This window comes from Cyprinodon tularosa, unplaced genomic scaffold (assembly GCF_016077235.1).
Source record: "Cyprinodon tularosa strain WSP-4 unplaced genomic scaffold, ASM1607723v1 ctg333, whole genome shotgun sequence".
NCBI lineage: Eukaryota > Metazoa > Chordata > Actinopteri > Cyprinodontiformes > Cyprinodontidae > Cyprinodon > Cyprinodon tularosa.
The window spans coordinates 476,646-497,165 of NW_024039045.1; the positions used below are offsets into that span (position 1 = coordinate 476,646).

General features: G+C 36.5%; 1 protein-coding gene across 1 annotated transcript in view; it reads right to left on the reverse strand.

Moving 5' to 3' along the window:
- Positions 1–20,520, reverse strand: part of sema3bl (sema domain, immunoglobulin domain (Ig), short basic domain, secreted, (semaphorin) 3bl) — an 83,666-nt gene that overhangs the window by 10,004 nt on the left and 53,142 nt on the right. Inside the window, exons 5-10 of the mRNA XM_038294041.1 lie at positions 12,026–12,116; positions 6,163–6,279; positions 5,795–5,937; positions 4,308–4,422; positions 4,061–4,130; positions 3,051–3,195 (exon numbers count right to left, since the gene is read on the reverse strand). Coding sequence (XP_038149969.1) covers positions 3,051–3,195; positions 4,061–4,130; positions 4,308–4,422; positions 5,795–5,937; positions 6,163–6,279; positions 12,026–12,116 — 681 coding nt within the window. The remainder of the gene's footprint in view (positions 1–3,050; positions 3,196–4,060; positions 4,131–4,307; positions 4,423–5,794; positions 5,938–6,162; positions 6,280–12,025; positions 12,117–20,520) is intronic.

The following is a 20,520-nucleotide window of genomic DNA, read 5'->3' on the forward strand; positions in this document are numbered from 1 at the left end:
AAACTAAACAGATGGAAGAGATTAAAATACTTTCTTCTCTAATTCCAAATTCCCACAATTTTACACCAAACTGTCGGTGTGTTTTCCAAACAAAGTGCAGTCTAATTATGGTCTTAAATTTTACTCAGAACCTTCATTATGAGTGAAAACTGGTTAAAAGTTCATGACAACTATTATGATTTTAGGAGCTTTGTAGAAGCTCCAATGTATGCCACACTAGAAATAAAAGATTTAATGAGTAACTGGCAGAGATACTGTACCACTGGATTAATTAAAAAGAGTAAAATTGCACCAAATGCTAGCATTTGCACAAACTATCTGAGGTCTAAGTTTGCGTATAATTGCATTCCTTAAGGCGGCAGCCAGTTCTTGTCAAGCAGACCTACATTTTTATTAATCTACCATACTATTGGTTTGTATATGTTTAAAATAAGGTGTAAGAATAATGCCAAAATGGCAGATAGCCAGTGTAGTTCTTTCTACGGATGGAAAAAACCATTAAGGGTTATGCATTATTTGTCTTTTTCTAAAGTTTCACTCTATAGAGTACTGCAGGACAGGCCCATGGGAAAAAGGCAAGCTAACCAAGCAATTGCCTAAGGCCCCAAGCTGGCCTGGGCCCCCCAGACATAGGCTGACCTGGTTATGAACTGCATCTATTGACTATTTGATGTTACTCAAAGCTGCTCACTAAAGAACATCTATGCAGCGCTTAAATGGAATCCAACATGAAATGTAAATCAGTTAGACCAACACATTTTTTTCAGTATCATTTTGAATCCATGTATCATTCATTTTACAACCTGAAATAACTGTCACAGAATTTCATTACATAATATGGAGAAACGGAGCACAGTTTCTGCCATACAACATTAAATATAGTACAGTAATGATAATAAAAAAAGGTAGTAGATCCGTCATTATTTTATTTTGTTTGGGTAGATTTTAGTATCTCAGCCTGCTGGACGCTGGATGTGCCAGGCACTTCTATTGATTATAAAGGATTTAACTTTTCTGGCATATGAGCTAGCTTCTTTTGAATGGCAGTCTGATAGAGCCCTTGCAAATCAGTTTTACCATAAAGATTAATGCATGTAAGAGTTGGAATCTGCTGTAGTCTGTTAATAAGCAATGTAAGTTGCTATATATATATATATATATATATATATATATATATATATATATATATATATATATATATATATATATATGTGTGTGTGTGTGTATTTGTTTGTTTGTAGGAAAAATTGGTGAGCAGACATTTAGTGATTGTAACAGCAGAAAAACACAATGATACCATTATCGGAATACGCCTCAATGGGCATAACCCTTCAAGTAAATTTTGCTTGGGGCCCCCAGATTCCTCGAAACGGCCCTGTTGCTGCATCTGTACCTCATCTGCAGAAATTCTATCTTTTGAAAGGCATAAACAATAATTTTTTTGACCCACTACTTTCTATTTCAGTCAGATTGTGGATTCGTTCAAATTAGTTGCTTATTAGCTTTACTTGGTCAATGGTATTTATCGATTTAAACAAAAAACACTTTACAACTCAGACAAGGAGCCTCACTCCATCAAAAAGCTCTTAAAGCCTTTCTAGGGTTAAAATGTTCTCACATTAATTTCTGTTTAATAATCTATAAATTTACTTCAGCAAAATTCTGCAGAAGCTTAAAAACTGTGAGAAAATGCTCTATCTTGTTAATCTCATTTGGCCAATCTGAAGTGAGACTGATATCAACATGCTGCTCTAAACTGAATGTTTTCTTTTCCTTCTTTTTAATATCTAACTTTACTCTTTTCCTCCCATTTTGAGGCCAAGACATTCCTGTGAATCAGATAGTCCACCACCACAGAGGTGTGCACTCGGTTCTCACATTATTCATCATCTTCCTCGCTCATTCACTCTTGTAATGAAGCAGAGCAGCACATGGGACATCATTTCACGTATGCGTGCCCATGTACACACAAGTGTTTATGTTTTTAATCAAGCTGTGTAACAGCCATGTGGATGAGAGATCGACACAAGAGCAAAGACGTAAACCAGTAAAGCATAAAGTTAAAACAGCTGCACTTCCAATTACAGTAGTTTACATTACTGATAGGGATATTTTCAACACCTCATCTATAATGTTTTTATACCCCCTTTCAATCCCATAATATTTTTCTTTTTTAGTTTTCTTACATACTATGAACTTCATAAACTATTCCTAAAGTTTTAGGCTACCAGCACTTAGCTCCCTTAGAAAAACATTTTCTTAAAAGAATGAATAGCTTTGACAGAACTATAGATCCATTAAAATCTTTTAGGATTCCTTTAAACCAGTAGAAAATCCAAAGTGGCTGGGCAGATGTTTGAACGGGGAGGCTGTTAAACTTCAATGGAGTATGCTTTTATGCGTTTTAAATGCTCTTATTTGGAGCAATTCTTGCTATCTAGTGATCATTAAAAAAAAGGTTAACCAGCACCATAAAAGGCTGCTGTTGAAAACTAATAACACAGCTACATTTTTTCAGTAAAACTGTTAACTGAATTAGAAAACAACAGGAAAACCTTTGCTCTCCGTAATTGAATGCATTACACAGAATAATAAATTTCAATGAATGTCATACTTTTGAACTCAAAACTTGAAATGGCTTTAAAGTGCTTTTAATTTGGATTTATGGACATTGTGGTGCCTTCAGTTTGTTGGAGCACTGGATTGTTTTAAAACAAGCTCCAACTTTCCTCTTGGTAATCAAACAAAACATCAAAATGTTTACATTGATTGCACTGACCACTTTCTCTGAGATGCAAATCTCCCTCTCTGTAAATACAGCTTTATTTTTTACATGTTTAGATTACGGAGATTATCAACGTAAATCCAGGGCTACGTAACTCGCATACAATAGCATAAAAGCATATGTAGGGAAATAATGCTGAGAAGCCCTACCGTGTACTTTAAACATGTAGATTGATGGATAAAAGTGTTTTATTTAGTGCTATAACACTTATAAATATGAGTAAACATTATATTAAAGGAAAAATAGCTGGTAATCTATCACTTACAACTCCTGGTCTTGGATAAGGCATCCTGCCTTCATAGGCGCCCCATTGGTAGTTAGGACCCTCTTTATGGGCAAAGGGTCCATTGAAAGCTTCCCTGATGTCAGCCAAATGGTAAACACATACAGCAAAACCCTGGAAGACATTACTGTGGAAAAAGATGGAAACTGTAGATGACTTATGCATGCTGTGTGGTTACTTTCTGAGTACAATTCTACTGTACATCAGGCAAATCTGCATCAGCAAAAAACTGTGTAGAAAATTAAAAGAATACATTGCTAACGTCACATGCACAATATCAAAACATCCAGATTTAACTAAACATACAAATGCATTAAAAACATAAACTCAAAGGGAACTCTGGCAATTAGCTGAAGCAGTTTTTCCAAACTTTTGTTCATCCTTGAATTAAAATGGGACCTTTTGTAACATACAGACAATCAACAAAGGGGTGCATATTATAAAAGGGCATAAAAAATAGTTCAGTTTACAGCAGCCACTCATCCCACAGTTGTGTTTTGAAGGTGTGGGAAGTCTCATCCTCCGACAAAGCTATAATAAAGCACTGATAGATTCTCATCAGTAGTAAGATATCCACTATCCTTGCAGGAACCCTCCCTAAACCTACAAGTTGGTTAATATGACTAATCTGTTTCAAATAGTGTGGTACATGGAAAGATGTTGACAGGCATTATATGCACTACGTGTAGCTTTAGTACCAAATATTCTGGCCACCTCTAGGGGGAAGTGTAGGGCACATATCGCAAGCTTCGATATAAGTGTAAGGGTTGAATTTGAGCAGTCTCTCATTATGCCAGATCTTTTGGTCTTTCTATAAGGTCAGACTGTTTGTTCACCTGTGAAAACTTGATCCCGGCACAGTATTTTACTCTTATAAGTATACACTAAGAGCATAAATTACTACAATACATGGGTGAAGAAAGTAAAAAGTTTTCTGAGTTACCTGATGGCTATCTGATTATTGCAAAACACATTTTGCTGCAGATGTTTACCTGATAGTGCTGAAAACTGCATAGATGTCTGGGTTTCTCACATCTTTGGTCTGCAGCAGGAAAACATCCTCTGTTTCAAATTAGAAAAGTTATGTATGTAATGTGAGTTTGATTTAATTTCACCACAAAATACAATTAGCTTTCTCAAACAAAGTTTCTTGTTTATGGAAGGAAATATTCCACTGAAAGGTTTTAAAGGTGTCCATGTTTCGTTTTTGTGTCATTTAATTGTTTCTGTTTATCTCACCAAGCTGGTCGAAGTGCGTGTCGATGCCATGAGGTCCAGGTACAGAACAGACCAATCTGGCTTTTATGAACGTGCTCCACTTATTGACAAGAACTCTTTGTCCTCCAACATCATTCTAGGAGAAAAAGAACATAAACAACCAAATAAACACACTTGGGTATTTACTTCTAGACAAACATTTTTTTTTCTTTTTCCATTTTGCTGCAACACACTGGTCTTTTATTTCAAGAATGACAAATATGGACTCATATTTTAGTTATATTTCAGTGTTCTTTATGGAGGCAAAGCAGGGTTTTTAACTTCTGATTAAAAAAAACAAAAACAAAACTGATTTGTCTCACTCACACACTGTGATTAACAGGCTTTTAGAGAAAAGCTAAAGCAATATTCTCTGTTGGCCAAAATAAAACTGTTCAAACTAACTAAACAACTTTTTATTCCAAGAGTAGAGGGAAACAACAACATGTTGATAGTGTTGTGGTTGGAAGGAAGGAAGGAAGGAAGGAAGGAAGGAAGGAAGGAAGGAAGGAAGGAAGGAAGGAAGGAAGGAAGGAAGGAAGGAAGGAAGGAAGGAAGGAAGGAAGGAAGGAAGGAAGGAAGGAAGGAAGGAAGGAAGGAAGGAAGGAAGGAAGGAAGGAAGGAATTAGAAAATAAGATTTGTACTGTAGTTGACCTTCTTTTTCCATCCTTATCCAGAGCTAAAAATACCAGACTGACTTCACAGACTTTGTCACACTGTGTCGTAGCCTAAAAATAAATCTTAAATTCTTCTTTAATTTAAAGTTTGAATGTATTCCGGATGATAACGTGCTGTAAAAAAATAAAATAAATAAAGAAAGATGACGTTTACAAAGAAAGAACCAGACAGCTTGGATATTATTAATATTTTCTTCTGAGTATTTCCCCAAAGTATTTCTGCTCCATATATCAACCTTCAGCCCTGCAGTTTTGTGCATATGTGCATGAAAACATGACTATGTGTCTTTTTTTGTGTTGGCTTCTCACGGCACATATGGTTTTATAAGACAAATCAATGCGTGAAAAAATGTTGGAACACGCTTGGAGTCTGGTTTGGAAATTTGACAGCTGCATTTAATTTGGAAGAAGAAAACATATCTTATTCTGAATATAAAGACGCCTTCACATTCTTTTAGAAGAATCTAAAGACTTTAAAAAACAAATTGACCTTTCAACACAAAGTTTTCAAGTGTCAAAATAAAAAGGCTTAAGCATTGAACACATTATCCAATCCTATAATGTTACCAGTGAAGTAAATTGTGGGACTCTGTCCTTATATTTAATAATTTTTCTACTTGTAGCTCTGTATAGGGTTTCATTTGCTAATTCTTCTGAGGTTGAACTTGAACAACTGCTGTGAGAAAAAGTCTTCATATAGTAACGCTCTTTGCAAGAAACTCTTCAAATGCAGGAAACTGGAAATAAAATAATTTACTGGCTCAAAATAAGAAGCGATTATGATATCTCACCGCACAGACTCGTCCAACTCGTGAATGGATGGCCTCCTCCCTGTCCCCCCGCTCTGACGCCAACTCAGTAAAGAAGAAATAGACTTTGTCATCATCCCTATCATCATTATCTGGGATGAGGTGGGCAGCGATGAACCGAGGGTCTAAAAAAGAAAACAGTCCCAACTTAAAGAAGATAACTCATTTGAAAAAGTCATTTTGGCTTTTTATGTTCTAGTATTTATAACTGAATTTTATCCCTACTTTCTAGCTTAGCGCCATAGGCTTGCTTGAGACAATAAAGGTACAAATATTTGTCTTATTTATCTGTAAAAGGAAGAAGACGGTTTTGTCAAGACAAGCTTTCAAAGTAAAGTCAAACTTTTTACCATGAAGAAGTTTCTGGTCAGTCTCTGTTCTCATGGTGGTACGACCTCCCATGCTCCTAAAAATAACAGAGTCTCTTCCCAGAAAATCCGCTGTCAGCCCTGTGTATAACCCTCCACCTGAAGGCAGGCAGAGGTGGAGAGAGAAAGACAAACATTTAAACAGACAAAAGGTCCAAAAGAGTACAAAAACAAAACAGAAATGGTGGATATTACAAATCGACATGATGGAACATGGTGGCGGATGCAGTCAACCGGGTAGGAATCAGTAATATAATGGGCAGTAGTCGTAGTAGGAGTTTGTCATTTAACTGGTGTGTGTTCATTTCAATCGGTCTCAGTTGTGTCCTTCAGCAAGACCCTTCAAATGGCTACAATGTAGCTTACCGTTAAATGTATGGGTTAATGTACTATGAAGTTCTTTAGGATTAAGGTAGCAAAAAATATTATCTCCATTTTAAAACCAGAATTTGAACTTGTTTTTTTTTCTATCTATTACACAAAAAATATTAAATTAGGCACCTACTACCTGCTATACAAGGATGGGCCTAAAAGCTAATCTGACTGACACCCAAGAAGCTGGTTTCCGATGAGTAATGTTTTGGAAAGGCTGCCAGAGTCTTTCAAGTTCAAGATTATATAACATTCCTCTGTTGGTTCCAAATTGTCTGTAACTTGTTTTGGTAAAGTTCAATATAAATACCTCGCAGCTGTTCATTTAAGTAGTTAGTGCAATTTTTTATCTGACCACAACATTGTGTACTCAACTTTATCAGGTTAAAAGAAAATCTTTGAAAAAAAATCAAGTTTTGATAGCTATATCACTTAAGTTTAATTAAACCCACAAAAGTAAAACACAGATACAGTAAGTAACTGGGGTGAATATTAGACATGCATTCATCACTGCATGAATCGCTAATATAGGATAGCATACAGGTGTTGAAATGAACCTGCAGGGAGAGATCACAGCAACTAAGCTGGTCAGAGCATTAGAGGAAATTACAAAGGATAAAAGAATCTCATCAATATTTTAATGTTTTTGAATTAGGTTTTTAGTCAAAAGCACTCATGAAGACTGGGCTAAATTAGTTGGGAACTTTAGTCACAATAGACTAATTATAAAACCCTTTAACAGAGGGCCAGTTAGATAGGTCTGAAACTCCCTGTCAGTTTCTCCACAGTTCTACCGTCTCACTGATAAATTGACACATTAAACATCAGTTTAATGACAAAAGCAAAACAAACAAAAATACATAACTCAAGACTTTGGTCTCCACGCTCTTGAATCCTATCAGAATCAGAATTACTTTATTAATCCCTTGCAGCAAAATTATTATTTTGCAGCGCAACCATTTTCAGAGGAGAGAAAAATAGGATTGTAAGTACAAATAAGATATAAGTATAAAATAAAATAAAATAAGGATCACCGTATATATAATTGAAAGTATTTACAATTTACAATGCTGCTCAGTAACAAATTTCAATTATTGCACATGTGGATAATGAAGTAATGAAATAAATAAATAATGAGTAATAAAATGAAATGACTGTCAGTTTGATGGCTGTGGTGCAGCGTGATGAAAGGAGTCTCTGACTGAAGGCACTTCTATGGGTAACCAGCACATCATGAAGAGGATGGATGGTGACCAGCATGGATTTTATCATTGCCAACATTCTCCACTCTGACACTTCTGTCAGAGATTCCAGCTCCTCTCCAACAATGTGACTGGCCTTGCGGATTTTTTTTTAAGTCTGATATAAAAGTTTATGAGTTGATATAAAAGTTTGGAACGCTGAGTAACTTTAGCCACTTTAGGCTGCTTCTACAGCTACCTTGTTTTCACTTTTGACATTTTTTTTGCAGGTTTTATAAAATGTTTAATTGCTGAGCATGAATGCTAATGATTTAAGATATGAGGGTACTTATTTAAGGAAGTCGATGTGCAACCCTACCTCTGATCTATGATCTTTTTATTACAATAATTACCTGTCATCACCCAAACGACCTGCCAAAACTGGCCTGGAAAAGCTCACTAGTTACATAATGAATTGTCATCACTGTGTTTTTCACTGGATCTGTATTTGTTCAAATCCCAGCTGATTTAATTTTCTTTCCCAGATTCTGTTGAAACTTAATCTGGCTCAAAGATTACTTTTACACAATATTGTGGAAAAAAAAACATTAACTTTCTTTGGCACCAGCTAGACTTGTAGCAGTACACACCCTGTCTTTGCAAAACGACTAAGAAAAAGGCCCTATCCAAACTCTGCACTGTGAAGGCATCTCATCAGAAAGCAAAAAAGATGGACCACCAAATTAGTGTTTACCATAATTTGAGAGTTTAATAATGTGTTTTTGAAGAAAACATGAAGAAATAAATCAGCTGATAAGTGATGCAAATTACTTCCACATAGTTTAATAGTTTCATTATCAGCATTATTTATCCTTCAAGACAAACATTTACTTATGAAGCCCTTTCACAAACTATAGGGCAACAAAAATGTCGCAAAGTGAAAATAAAAACCAAACAACATCAAACAAAACATAAAAGATATGAAAGCAACTAGTAAAACAATAGCAGAAAAAATTTAATTAGATAAAAAGGCAAAATACAGTTTAAAGCTACAGTGTGTAATTTTCAGCGACATCTAGCGGCCAGACTGCAGACCGCAGCAACATGAACATCTCCCCCCCACCGCTTCTCCCCCCCAACAGTACGGCGAGCGTTACAGGACAAAATGTCTTCCACGATGTCTGCATCACCTACTTTCTCAAGTGATGAGGTTTGTTTACATAGATAATTTTACAGATAGTATTTCATTAGTCTGTGTAGGGTATAGATTTCATGTAGACTTAAGATAATAAATATACCCGTTATTTTTTCTACATCATTGTGACGTTTTGGTGAGCTGCTTTGCATGGTGATATAAACAGACGAAGTAATTGTAGTCATTAGTTTAACAGCGAGATTGTGTTCGCTGGAAGAATATATATTCCCCGTTTACTGAGTCCAAGTGTTGTTTGTGGCATGGGGGTTACAAGGCGAGGAAGAGGGCAGAGAGGCCGGGGTGGGCGTTCAGCCAGGGCCAGGCGAGGGAGAGGCCATCACAACCACAAGCTTTAAGTATGATTCTGTCGCTAAGCAATGATAGCATATCTAAAGTGACCAGATTTGGGTTGCCGAAAAGGAGGGCACTTGGGTGGGGGGTTTGACTTACCGTGCAGGCGACGGTTCTGCTGGACTGTACTCGACCTAAATCCCGGACAATTTTGAAATTTCCCCCGCACATTTTTTTTAGGTATGAAAAGTAGGACATGTCCGGGAAAAAGAGGTAGGTCCCCCTATCATATAAACAATTTGATGATTCAGTGAGTGAGTGCTCGTTGCTATGATGGGTCTTTGCTCACCAGCTTCGCTCATTGTAAACCAACCAATCAGCAAACATCATGAACATACCATAAAAGGAAGAAAACCTGTCATTTCATTCTAGGGCTTTAAACCAGGCTTGCATTAGGGCACATAGAACAGCAAATATGCCATTTTCAGCCCAACCAATGTTACACACCCTATTCAGAGACCTTAAGGACCAGCACCAAATACCCTATAAAATCATTCTCTGAGCCTTTTAAGGTTTTGCCTACTGAACATGCTCTCTGAAATTAAAATTCAATCTAATAATATAAAAGAGATTTCTATATTTCTCTTCCTTCTGGTGTGTTGATCTGTCTTTTACAAAGATAAACAGTAACCCTCAGTAGCACTGTAAACTATTTCAGTTATTGCAAAACTGATCATTGATGTTATATTTAAAATAAATTACCTTCTACAAAAAAGAAAAACAAATCAAGAAGAAACTTATTTTAATTAGGACAATTTTGCCAAGAGGACAATAAATCTGCTCCCATTTTTTAGTCTTCCACTGTGTAAAGGAAACATGACTTACTCACATAACAGTCTTCTTGCTGCATTTACAGCCACACTGTCAAATGTTTCTGGCTCTCCCTAAATCTCTCACTGTTTCTGCTGTTAACTTGAACAGCCGTGTGCCCCTGTGGCCACTGTATATGATAGCTGGGGTTCAAACTGCTAAATATTTGGCTCTGGTTTGAAAACTTTACTGCCAAACACAAATGATGTGGGATGACTTCTGGTGCTGGAATCACCCAGCTGTGCAGATGTATGCATGTGCACACATGGCACAGACTCACACACCATACAGGCCTACACCCTAAAGAGATCCTAGGATCATCTGTCACTGGCATAAATCACCGTTCCTTCACAAGGTGCAATAAATACTAAATGACATTTCAAGAGAAACACCCCAAAATGTTTATTCTAGTGAGGACAGGTCCAAGATGTATTTCTGTGCTTTTAAAAGACACAGTTTCTTTAGCTGCTTTTAACAGGGTTTCGTCTTGTTAACATACAATGAAGGAAGTTCTGTAGAGCTAAGAGGTACACCAACAGAACTCTAGTGACATTTAATGATGTGGCATATTTAAAATATAAATCATTTCATTTGATTTGAAAAGGAAATTTTATGAGCTCAAAAATTCCCTAATGAAATAGGCAATTAAAATCAGTAAGGCAGCTCTACTCGGCCACAAGGAGATTAATATGGAATGTTGCAACACGATACTGTAGATAAAAAACTTAGAAAGAGTTTCAGGAATCAACTGTTTAAAAGGTGCTTTCCAAGTTTTATAACTAAAGTTTAACACTTTAGATTTGATCCTTCTAACTTTCAACTCTAAGAACTATTTGTGAATTGTACTGTAAATAATCTTCATAATTATCATTTAATTTTTTTTAAGTAAACATTTTCATTATTACCTTCAACTCAATGGGTTAGAATTTTATCATTCTTGTGACCACTATCAAACACTAGTGACACTCACAATTAGGTTGTGTAAAGAGGCCCAATAGACCTTGTTTGCAATTCTAAACTTTTGCACTGCACTGAAAATAATAATGCATCCGTTTTTGGCACTTTTAGTTATTCATATTTAGTGACTTTAACACAATTGTTTCATGTTAGCAGGGTAGGACATAAAACACTTGTGTTAAAGTAACTAATAATGATTAAGTAAATGTCAAAAGCGTTTGCATTGTTTTTTTTCAGTGTGACAATCTTTGAAAGTCAGTCGCAACATGGCCTTTTACCGTTAACATGTTGTTGTTTTTTGTCCATGCAGCGCCCCTTTTTAATCCTTCAGAGACTAAGCCCATATTGTAATCTTCCACATGTCAAAATCTTCTCAACTTTAAATGTAAATATATATAAACTTATGTTTCATCCCCATGTTCTCTATTGCAACTAGGTTCTGTTACTTAAGTCAAAGCTTAATCTTTTTTAAAAATTGCTCTTTTACAATCCAAAGTCAAACAAAGCTTAAATAAGTACAGCTGAAATACCAGAATAGATCTAGTCTTTCTACGTCTATATTCTTTTCCAATAACTGATGATGAGTTCTTTAGGGTGCTTCTATTCTAGTAAAATAAACTGGTAAAATACTCAACAGATTCCTCTCAATAATCCACAGTAAAGGATAATAATCCAGAACCTTTATATGTTACTGACCCCTTTGGTTTTTTAACGAATAGAAAAATCCAGGGATCTTTACATCCACAGATTATGATGACCAACATCTGAGACAAATCAAAGGCAGGACAGATGAACAACAATTATAAGTATCTATTTTCTAACAGTTTCGTTATAACCGTAAACGCACAGAAAACCACACAAGAGGATGAAAGAGCTGTGTTGCTGATTTTATGTGCTTTGGTACCTGCTGAAAATGCATTTATTTTACCCCTAAATGCTAAGCTGGGAAATACATATGGTAAAATGAGCTGTGACATACCGCTAAACGTGCTTGCAAATGGGAAGCTGGGGTCATGTGGAACCTTCCCTCGTCCACTCTCCACATTCAAGGGGTTCATGGTGAAGACATGCTGGGGAGGAAAAGACACAAATACAAGTGTTTAAATTAAGTAAAGCAGGTTAGCCCAGAGGAGGACATTGTAATGCTGATATTTATCACAGCCTCAAAAACACCAGAAATTTAGACTAATTTAGACTTCAGATTACTGACTAGAAATATTAACTGAATCATATATTCTTCACCGCTTCCTTCATTTGTAAAAACTTTTTATTTCCAGTCTAGCGACGAGGTCAGTCCATTGGACGGCCTGAAACTGATTATATTATTTCAGCCACTGGGGAGCCAAACCCAAACCTTTTATAAGACGAGGAGGCAAGACTAATCCTTCTTTGTCTCATTGTTCAAATAAGAGCAACTTGGCATTTCTTGTAGTTTTATACAGTTTTGTTAATTTATTCGTCCTCTCATCGAACTCTTGCCTGTCTGAGAACGAAGGAGCTGTCTGAGATAAGAGGAAATTTAGGATTAGTGCAGCTGCCAGAGTTCAGACAAGTTTCCCACTCAGCTCCCAGTGCAGATCAATCCTGGGAGACCTGGAGGAAGAGGGGCCGGCAGGGTAATAAATGAAAACATATTATCAAATAAAAATCTACTGTTAAATGTTAGACTTTATAAAAATACTGGTAGATCATATTGATACTGTGGAGAGACTAAAACTGTGTTTTGAAGAGCAACAACATAAAAAGAGATTTTTAGAGACTATATATATACTGTATATATACTCCACCATAAAGAACTCTCCAAGTTTTCATTAACAATAGATTTTCAACAGATGTTTAGTTCTTCTTTAAAAAAACTAAAGACTGTGCTACTATATACCTTAAATCTGACCTTTTTAACTCTGCCAAAGTTAAATTAATCAGCAGGAATGATTAAACTTCAGGGGAGATTCTAAAGCTGAGCAGATCAACAGCCCCCTTGTTCGGAAATAATAAAAGCAGCCCACCAGAAACAGATCAAATTACCACAGAGAAACAGACCTTAACAGCTGGCCATTTAACGCCTGTTGCCTGTTATAACAGAGCAAACGAGCATGAAGCTGATTACATGCTCTGTTAAAATATTTAAGAAACCCTGTTGAACTTAAATCATACTGGGTTTATTGAATGTACTTAAATAAGCTAAATTAGTTCACCCACATCAATGTTTTATTAGTATGTTTGAAAATCAACCATCCTTTTGTAGCTATTAACATATTGCATAACAGTAGCTGGATATATAATGACTAATTGGCAGAAATGGTAGATCTGATTTAGGTTTGTTAGTTTACTGGCACAAAACAATTTTCAACCATGAATAAAAAATTTTGAAATGGATTTTATGGTGTCCAGGGTTGAGAAACGTGCTGATTTGTGTTTAGGTTAAGGTATATTTTCCTCCTTCTTGAGATTCTCAGAATGACCCTATCACCCTCGTGCTGGACAGTTGCTTCAGTTTTCTTAAGTTTGAAAGCCTCATGTTGTTCCCCAAACATTTTCCTTTTTACTATGACCATATGGCTCAATATTTATCTTGTCTTACCATTAATGTTTTCTCTAGAAGGCATTTTACTCGTCCATGTGCGCAGCTGCCAATTACATTAGCTTGAACATCCTTGGAATGGTCAATCTTCTTTTCTCTGTAATTGCTGTTTATCAGTCACAGTGAGCAGTGACTCTGGTGTTTTAGCATTTCCTTTGAAAAGCTCAGCAACAGAAACGTTTTGGTGGGTTGGATTACTTTAAAGCAGGGGTAACCAATTAAAAATCAGCGGGGTCTGAATTAAGAAAATCAACATCCAGTAAAGGACCTGAGACATTTTTAAATATAATCTGTTAAATTTAACACTGAAATAAAATGAGGTTTTTATGCATCCTTTTTATACATTGACTTTTTAAATAAAAGAAAAAGGCAAAATTTTTCCATTTTAAAATCTAGTGCGCTTTTTGAAGTAGAGAACAACAATTGTTCAGTTTGGTATATAGGCAATTTCCTTATTCACATGTTTTATAAAACACCTAAACTGGGCTTTAGGTTGCCCTGCAAGGTTTTTAGAACTGGATTTGATTGGCAACAAGGCAATTCTCAACCACATATCAAGGTGCTCATTTTTGAGCCTGGATCAATATTTATTTGTGATTATGTTCATGGTGGGGAATCCTGCTTCACAGCAGTAGGTTGAGCCAAACATACTCTAAATTTGCAGGGTCATCTTTGAGCAGCTCATTGGCTAAATTGTATCACGTGTAGCCTGGTCCCGGACGCTCCAGAGGGATTTACCATATTAACAGGAGAAGTGACGCAAGTGAAGTTAGACACTGTCGCCAGACAACATGCGGTAATTATAAATGTTTTAAATCAGGTTGGGCCCGGATTAACCAGCAGGTGGGTTGAGATCCGGACCCCGGTCTGCTAATCCGTGACCTCTGCTTTAAAGTAACCAGTTTAATTTTTCCAACTGTTACTGTACTTCTGATGTTTAAAGCTTAGAACTGATTAGAAAGGGCAACTTTAGGCTTCTGGGATGGTATCAGTATCACCATTGATAAAGATTTATTCACTGCAGTTAGGACAGTTAAGAATAAACTCTTCATCAAGAAACCAAATAATTTAAACAGCTTTGCTGTTACTGCTGGCTAAACAAAGACATTTTAAGTAGATGAAAGACCCTTTTTCTTGCCTTCAAATTTGAATGTAAGAAATGTGGGATCTAAACTGGAAAAGAACAGTTCAAATGCTGCATTTGAAGAATATTAATGACCTGGACCCTAAGAAATGTTGGTGCCGCTTAAGTTATACATCTCTTCACTCAAGTAAAATGCTGGAAAAATTTGGAAAATGTCATCCTTGCTACAAAAGCTTTGCTTGTTAATAAACGAAGGATGAAGCACAAAGAGCAAAGCAGTAGTTTATGATTTCACTGAGTTATGAAATTACAAGGTGAAAAAATCTTTATTCCTGCATTCCAAACACATTGAAATGCAGCTTTTTTTAAACATTTCTTCCTCTTTTTATAAAATGCCTCAACATAAAGCAGATATAAATCATTGACTGGGGGTTTTCATTTTAAATGTGTAAATTATGGTTCTATTTGCAGTGAATTATGTAGCGTTTCAGTGCTTAATAAAGTAGTCAGAAAATAAAATCTCTACACCAGGGCCAGGTGCAAAATCCAATATGTCCTCGCATGTCAGGCGCTGCTTTCCCAATGCACCTCATTAGTAAATACCAACATAACTTCTTTATGCTGAACAGGGTTTGTCAATGGAAATAAATCTTTGCTTACATCTTTTGTTCAGACTCCAAAGTTAATAAAATACTGGAGGGGGTTCCTTTTTAACTTAACTCACTGGTTGGTCAAACTGACTTAATGATTTCTGTCCCAATCCTCAGAAAGAGCGACTTTTAGGTCAGGAACGGGTCAGACTGAATAAAAAGCCTTTTGTTTTCAGTTTTTCTTTTTTTCATTTCAATGCCAAAAGAGTACCAGGCTGTCTGTGACAGAAAGTTTTCGGCACGATCAAACGGGATATTACTTCCAGAATAAAAGTGGGTATGAGAGGCGACAGGACCAACTATAAAACCTTGACTTTGATACAAACCCATGTGACAAATTAAAGTGTCCTGGCCCTGAACTCTGTTTCACAGTCCATGTTCCTCTAACAAACAATGGAGTATTGTTACATGGTGGGCGAGTCCTTTGCTGAGCAGAGATCACAGGGGAGATGATGACATTCAAGTCAGCTGCTTAAAAAAACTTCTCACAAATGGCGAACAACTCACGCATCAAAAAAGTTTTAAAAGTCCATCAACACACACTCATTAGTGAAACAACAGCGAGTGTGTCGAGGAACACGAATACAGAACCAGTGAAAAGTTTGAACAGGTCCTCTTTCATTCGTGTCCAAACTTTTGATTATTATTTTAAATCCAGTTGCTTCAGGGCAGACATATTTGCTGGCACATTCAGGATATTAAACGTGTTCCTTTGAGCCACATATACGCTTTTAAATGTACGTCAAGAGGTTTGAATTACTTTTACAGGTGAACATACATGGTTCACCATCACTCGGAATGGTGAAACACTAGCACACAATTATCAATTTCCTGTTGTACTTTTTAAGAGATTTAATACCCTTTGAGATTTTTCATATATTTTCCAATTTCACTCATAAACATCAGTGTCTTTCTTTGACACAAAGAGAGACATTATTTTCAAGAAACAGAATAATTACACATAGCTTCGACAGTTTAAATTAAAATCCCACAAGTTTTGTTTACATTTGTTTTCAATACCCTTTCAGCTGATACCACTATGACATTTAGTCATACATAAGACCATGAAAATTTATGCCTGTAAGAACATTCAAAGGGGTGGTGTTCATGAAAACATTCATTAAATATTAAACATTTATACTACATTTAAAAAGAGTAAGTTGTACATGGCAAAAAAAAGAAAGAAAAATAGTAATACGATATTATTATTAATATCTTACTATTATTAAAACTGGACATATAAAATGCTGGTAGAAATCTACACCAAAACACATTAAAACACACCTTTCAGATCTTCATTAGCTTTATATTTAGAAACCATGTATTACATATTTTTTTACATAATTATTTCTAACTTTGTTGGTCTGTCACAGGAAATCAAAGAAAACAAATGATCAGTGATAAAATGTGGAAAGATTTGAGATGCAGTCATTCTATTCTTTTTTTTTAAATACCAAAATGGCTCTTATAATAGGGGTTTTCTCTCCATCTGCATTTCTCATTACAAGCTTCTTGAATGTCAGCTGTTCTATGATCTCTGTATGTTTTTACTTTGCTCAATTGTGCATCCCAGACGAGCAAGAGTCCATTTTTCTAAGCAATGCAGTGTGTGAATATCTATGTCTGAATATGTTTTCTCATCATGTTTGGCGGGACTAAAGCAGCTCATTAGACTGTCAGAGTCACTCGGGCTAAACTCTGTCAAAACAAATACACACAAGTTCTGTGATACGGAGAAGGAAACATCCAGACCTCTTTGTGCTCATCTTTGCCAAGCATAATACAACACAATACTGTGGACCCCCACTGCAACACTATCGAGACAAGTCAGAACAGGAACATACAGATAGCTGTATCATTTCCATTTTTAGGAAAAACCTTTCATCTTGCTTCATTACATTTTACTTTAACAAATATATACCCTTTTAAACCTTGCATTGCTAAAACTTTATTTCATGGCTCCAGTTAAGCACAGAGATCACTTCAACCAGCGGCCTCCAAGGGGCCCTCGAGGACAACATGGGCCCTCAGTGTTTTCTGAAAGCAAATTCTGTTTCTCTTCTGTATTACTTATCTTTATAGCATTTCATCATATTAATCATATAGAGTGTTAGGTGTATTCTTTATACATCATGTGCATTGTTACTTTGTTAGCCAGATTAGACAGAGTGTAGGGCCTTCCTTCACATGGTGGATGACACTGTGTGTACGGAGGTCATCTAATCAGGATAGCCTTTGTGCATTTACAAATACACAGGATATGGGCACATCTTGGAGCTGGACTGAAAAAGGAGAGCTATGTGTACTCCTGGGGTAAAGAGGCAAGATGCATAAAGGTCAAGACATGGATGGCGTGTCAGTTTCTGATACGGACAGCTAAGCATCCACCTGATGCAAAACATGGATTCATGGGGTATAAGAAGGAGGAGATGACCTTGTTCGGGGCTCAATCTTTGCTCAATCAACTCGCTGACGTTTTTTGAGCCCACAGCTGTGACAACCCTAAGCAAGGGTTTCTCTGTCCTGTAAAGACCTAACCTGGAATAAACGCTGTTACTTTTTTACTCCTGCTTTATAGTCCTTTTTTTATATGGTTTTACCCAGTTTGAGTTCTTTACCTACCAGGTAAAGAACCGGTAGGGAAGTTCTGAGGCGCAGCTGCCTTCAGGGGGACATAACTTCCATATTTAACAATTGGTGTTTCCACCCGTTGAAACACCAATTGAAAACATTTCAAATGAAAACATTTATAAAGCATTTAAATTTATACCATCTGGCAGAAAATGAGAAATTAAAGGAAACGGCAAAAACATTTATTAAGTATAAAGCTCAGTTGAAAGCTGACCCCCTTCCAGTTCATTATCTGACACGCTTGTCCCAATTTGGGTCGCGAGGGGTGCCGGTGCCTATCTCCAGCAGTCAATGGGCGAGAGGCGGGGATATATATATGAAAACTTGTTGAAAAAAAATTGAATTCGGTATTTCATTTTTTAGCAATTTCTTCTTATTTTAATGATACCAGTTAGGGAACAAAGGTGGCGACCATCAACTAAATAAAACAGTCCACTAACATGGACTACAGTGGGTTTTACCATATCTGCACATTTTGGTGGCACTAACCTGCAGACTGGACAGTTTATAGTTTGCATTAAAGAAGACATGGGCAAAGCAAATACAGGCTGACCAGGAAGTTTGGTAGGCCATGGCCTATAGGGACTATGCCAGACTCTGATTAGCATCCCTCTCTCTTGACCTCTCAGGGCTATCTCAAGAGATTGGATAGTAATAGGCACTGCTTAACTTAAAAAATAACCAAAATGGTTGAAGGCCATAGAAATGAAGTTTATCTTTACATTAATGTGATCTGCTTTCATGCAGGATAAGGTCTGATTTTCATGCAAATAGGATATGGAGTTGATATACCTCTTTTTTAGAGCAAATTTGCGCTGGTACGCGGAAAGGTACCAGGTTAGTTTAAGATTGATGAGAAAGACTGGGGCAGTAAAGAGGGGGGGCACCTCTATGGAGGGATGGTTGTTTATGTAGCCCTGTAGGCATCACTTTAAGTAGCCTTTAGGCTGCTTTACAAATGTTTAAGATACATTTCAGGGTGAGAGCTCTCATCTTTTTCTATATGTATGTTTTTTTTTTTTTTATCCAGTTTAGACAAAGCTGCTAACAGGGGAATACAGAATCAAGCCCCATTTCAGGAATCCTGAACATGTAAACTTTTGAATATCCAAAGTTCTGACAGCAATTGTTTGTTGCAAAACTCAACCCCTTTGTTCTTCTTCATGTGGTTTGTCACACAGCTAATTTCTTTTTATTTACGTTCTAAACTCCATGTCTCTCGTCATGTTTGTGTATGTTTCTGTCAGCATCTCTGCATATTTATGTGCTCAGTTCGGTGCCATTTGTTTTGTTTGACTGGCTGTTTGTGTATGTGCGTGGGGGTCTCGTCCTCCTCATGTCGTCACTGTGTGGTGGAGGTTTATTTGTGTCTGTGACTCTCAACAGGCAGTAATGTCACTCATGGTAAGGACTCCAGCCTATGTCTGTCTATAAGTGTGGGATTGTGAGAAAGTGGCAAAGACAAAGGCACTTATAGGCATCGATCAAAACCATATGATCGTTATGAATTGAACATTGGTTTTACGAAATCCCCTTTGTAAATTAGGATACTATTATATATAATAATTTTATGAATGGATAAATTAAATCCTGCTTTCGGTGAAGTTGAAACATATTCTCTAAGACCTACAAGAAACATAAAGACTACTCTAATTATTTATTTTTATTATTGTGTTAATGGTCTAGAATGTTATCTAAAACTCCCTTCTGTTTTATGCTTTAAAAATACTGTAGGAATTAGCTAAAAAGGAATATCAACAATAAAGTGAACATAGATCACGTAAACCAGCGGTCTCCAGAAATGGGCCCTCAGTGTTTTCTGAAAGCAAATTCTGTTTCTCTTCTGTGACTAAATTGTCTGAAGAAAAGCCTGTTTCTTCACTTCAGACCAGCTGCTTTCAAATGATCAAATTCCTGAAAGTTTTATCAACTTTTATATGAAACTTCTGTGAGACATTACAGACAGACATTACATCAACGTTGGTTGCACCGGTGGGCTGGTGTGAGAGCAATAGAAAGTAAATAGGTGCATCGGCCCCTAACCGAGATGAAACACCTAGTAGGTCAAAGGTCATCCCACCCAGAGCCTTGGAGGCTCATTTCCTGGGAGAGGTCACAAAAACAGGCAGTTGTGTGCTATCCAGCAGTAAACGATTGTTTCAGTAAATTGACAGGCTCCCTTTAGTGCTCTTCTGTCAAACAGACTCTGACTACCTGAGGCCTTGGCTTATCCCTGGGTGATTCCAGCACTTAAACATAGAAGCCGCAGAGAGAATCTGAGAGCTATTTATCTGTTAAATAAGTCTGTTATACTGTATTTTGTATATATATATAAAAAAAAATCTGCATTTATGAAACAAACATAAGAATAAAACACAGTAGTAAACACTTGTGGATGTAAGAAAAATTATTTTACATTTTCCCAACATTGGAGATCAGCCTCTTTAGAATGTAACCGGTAACTGATTGCACCAGTATTTGACTTAAGGCCGGGTCGCACCGGTAACATCCCACTTTTTAATTTTGGA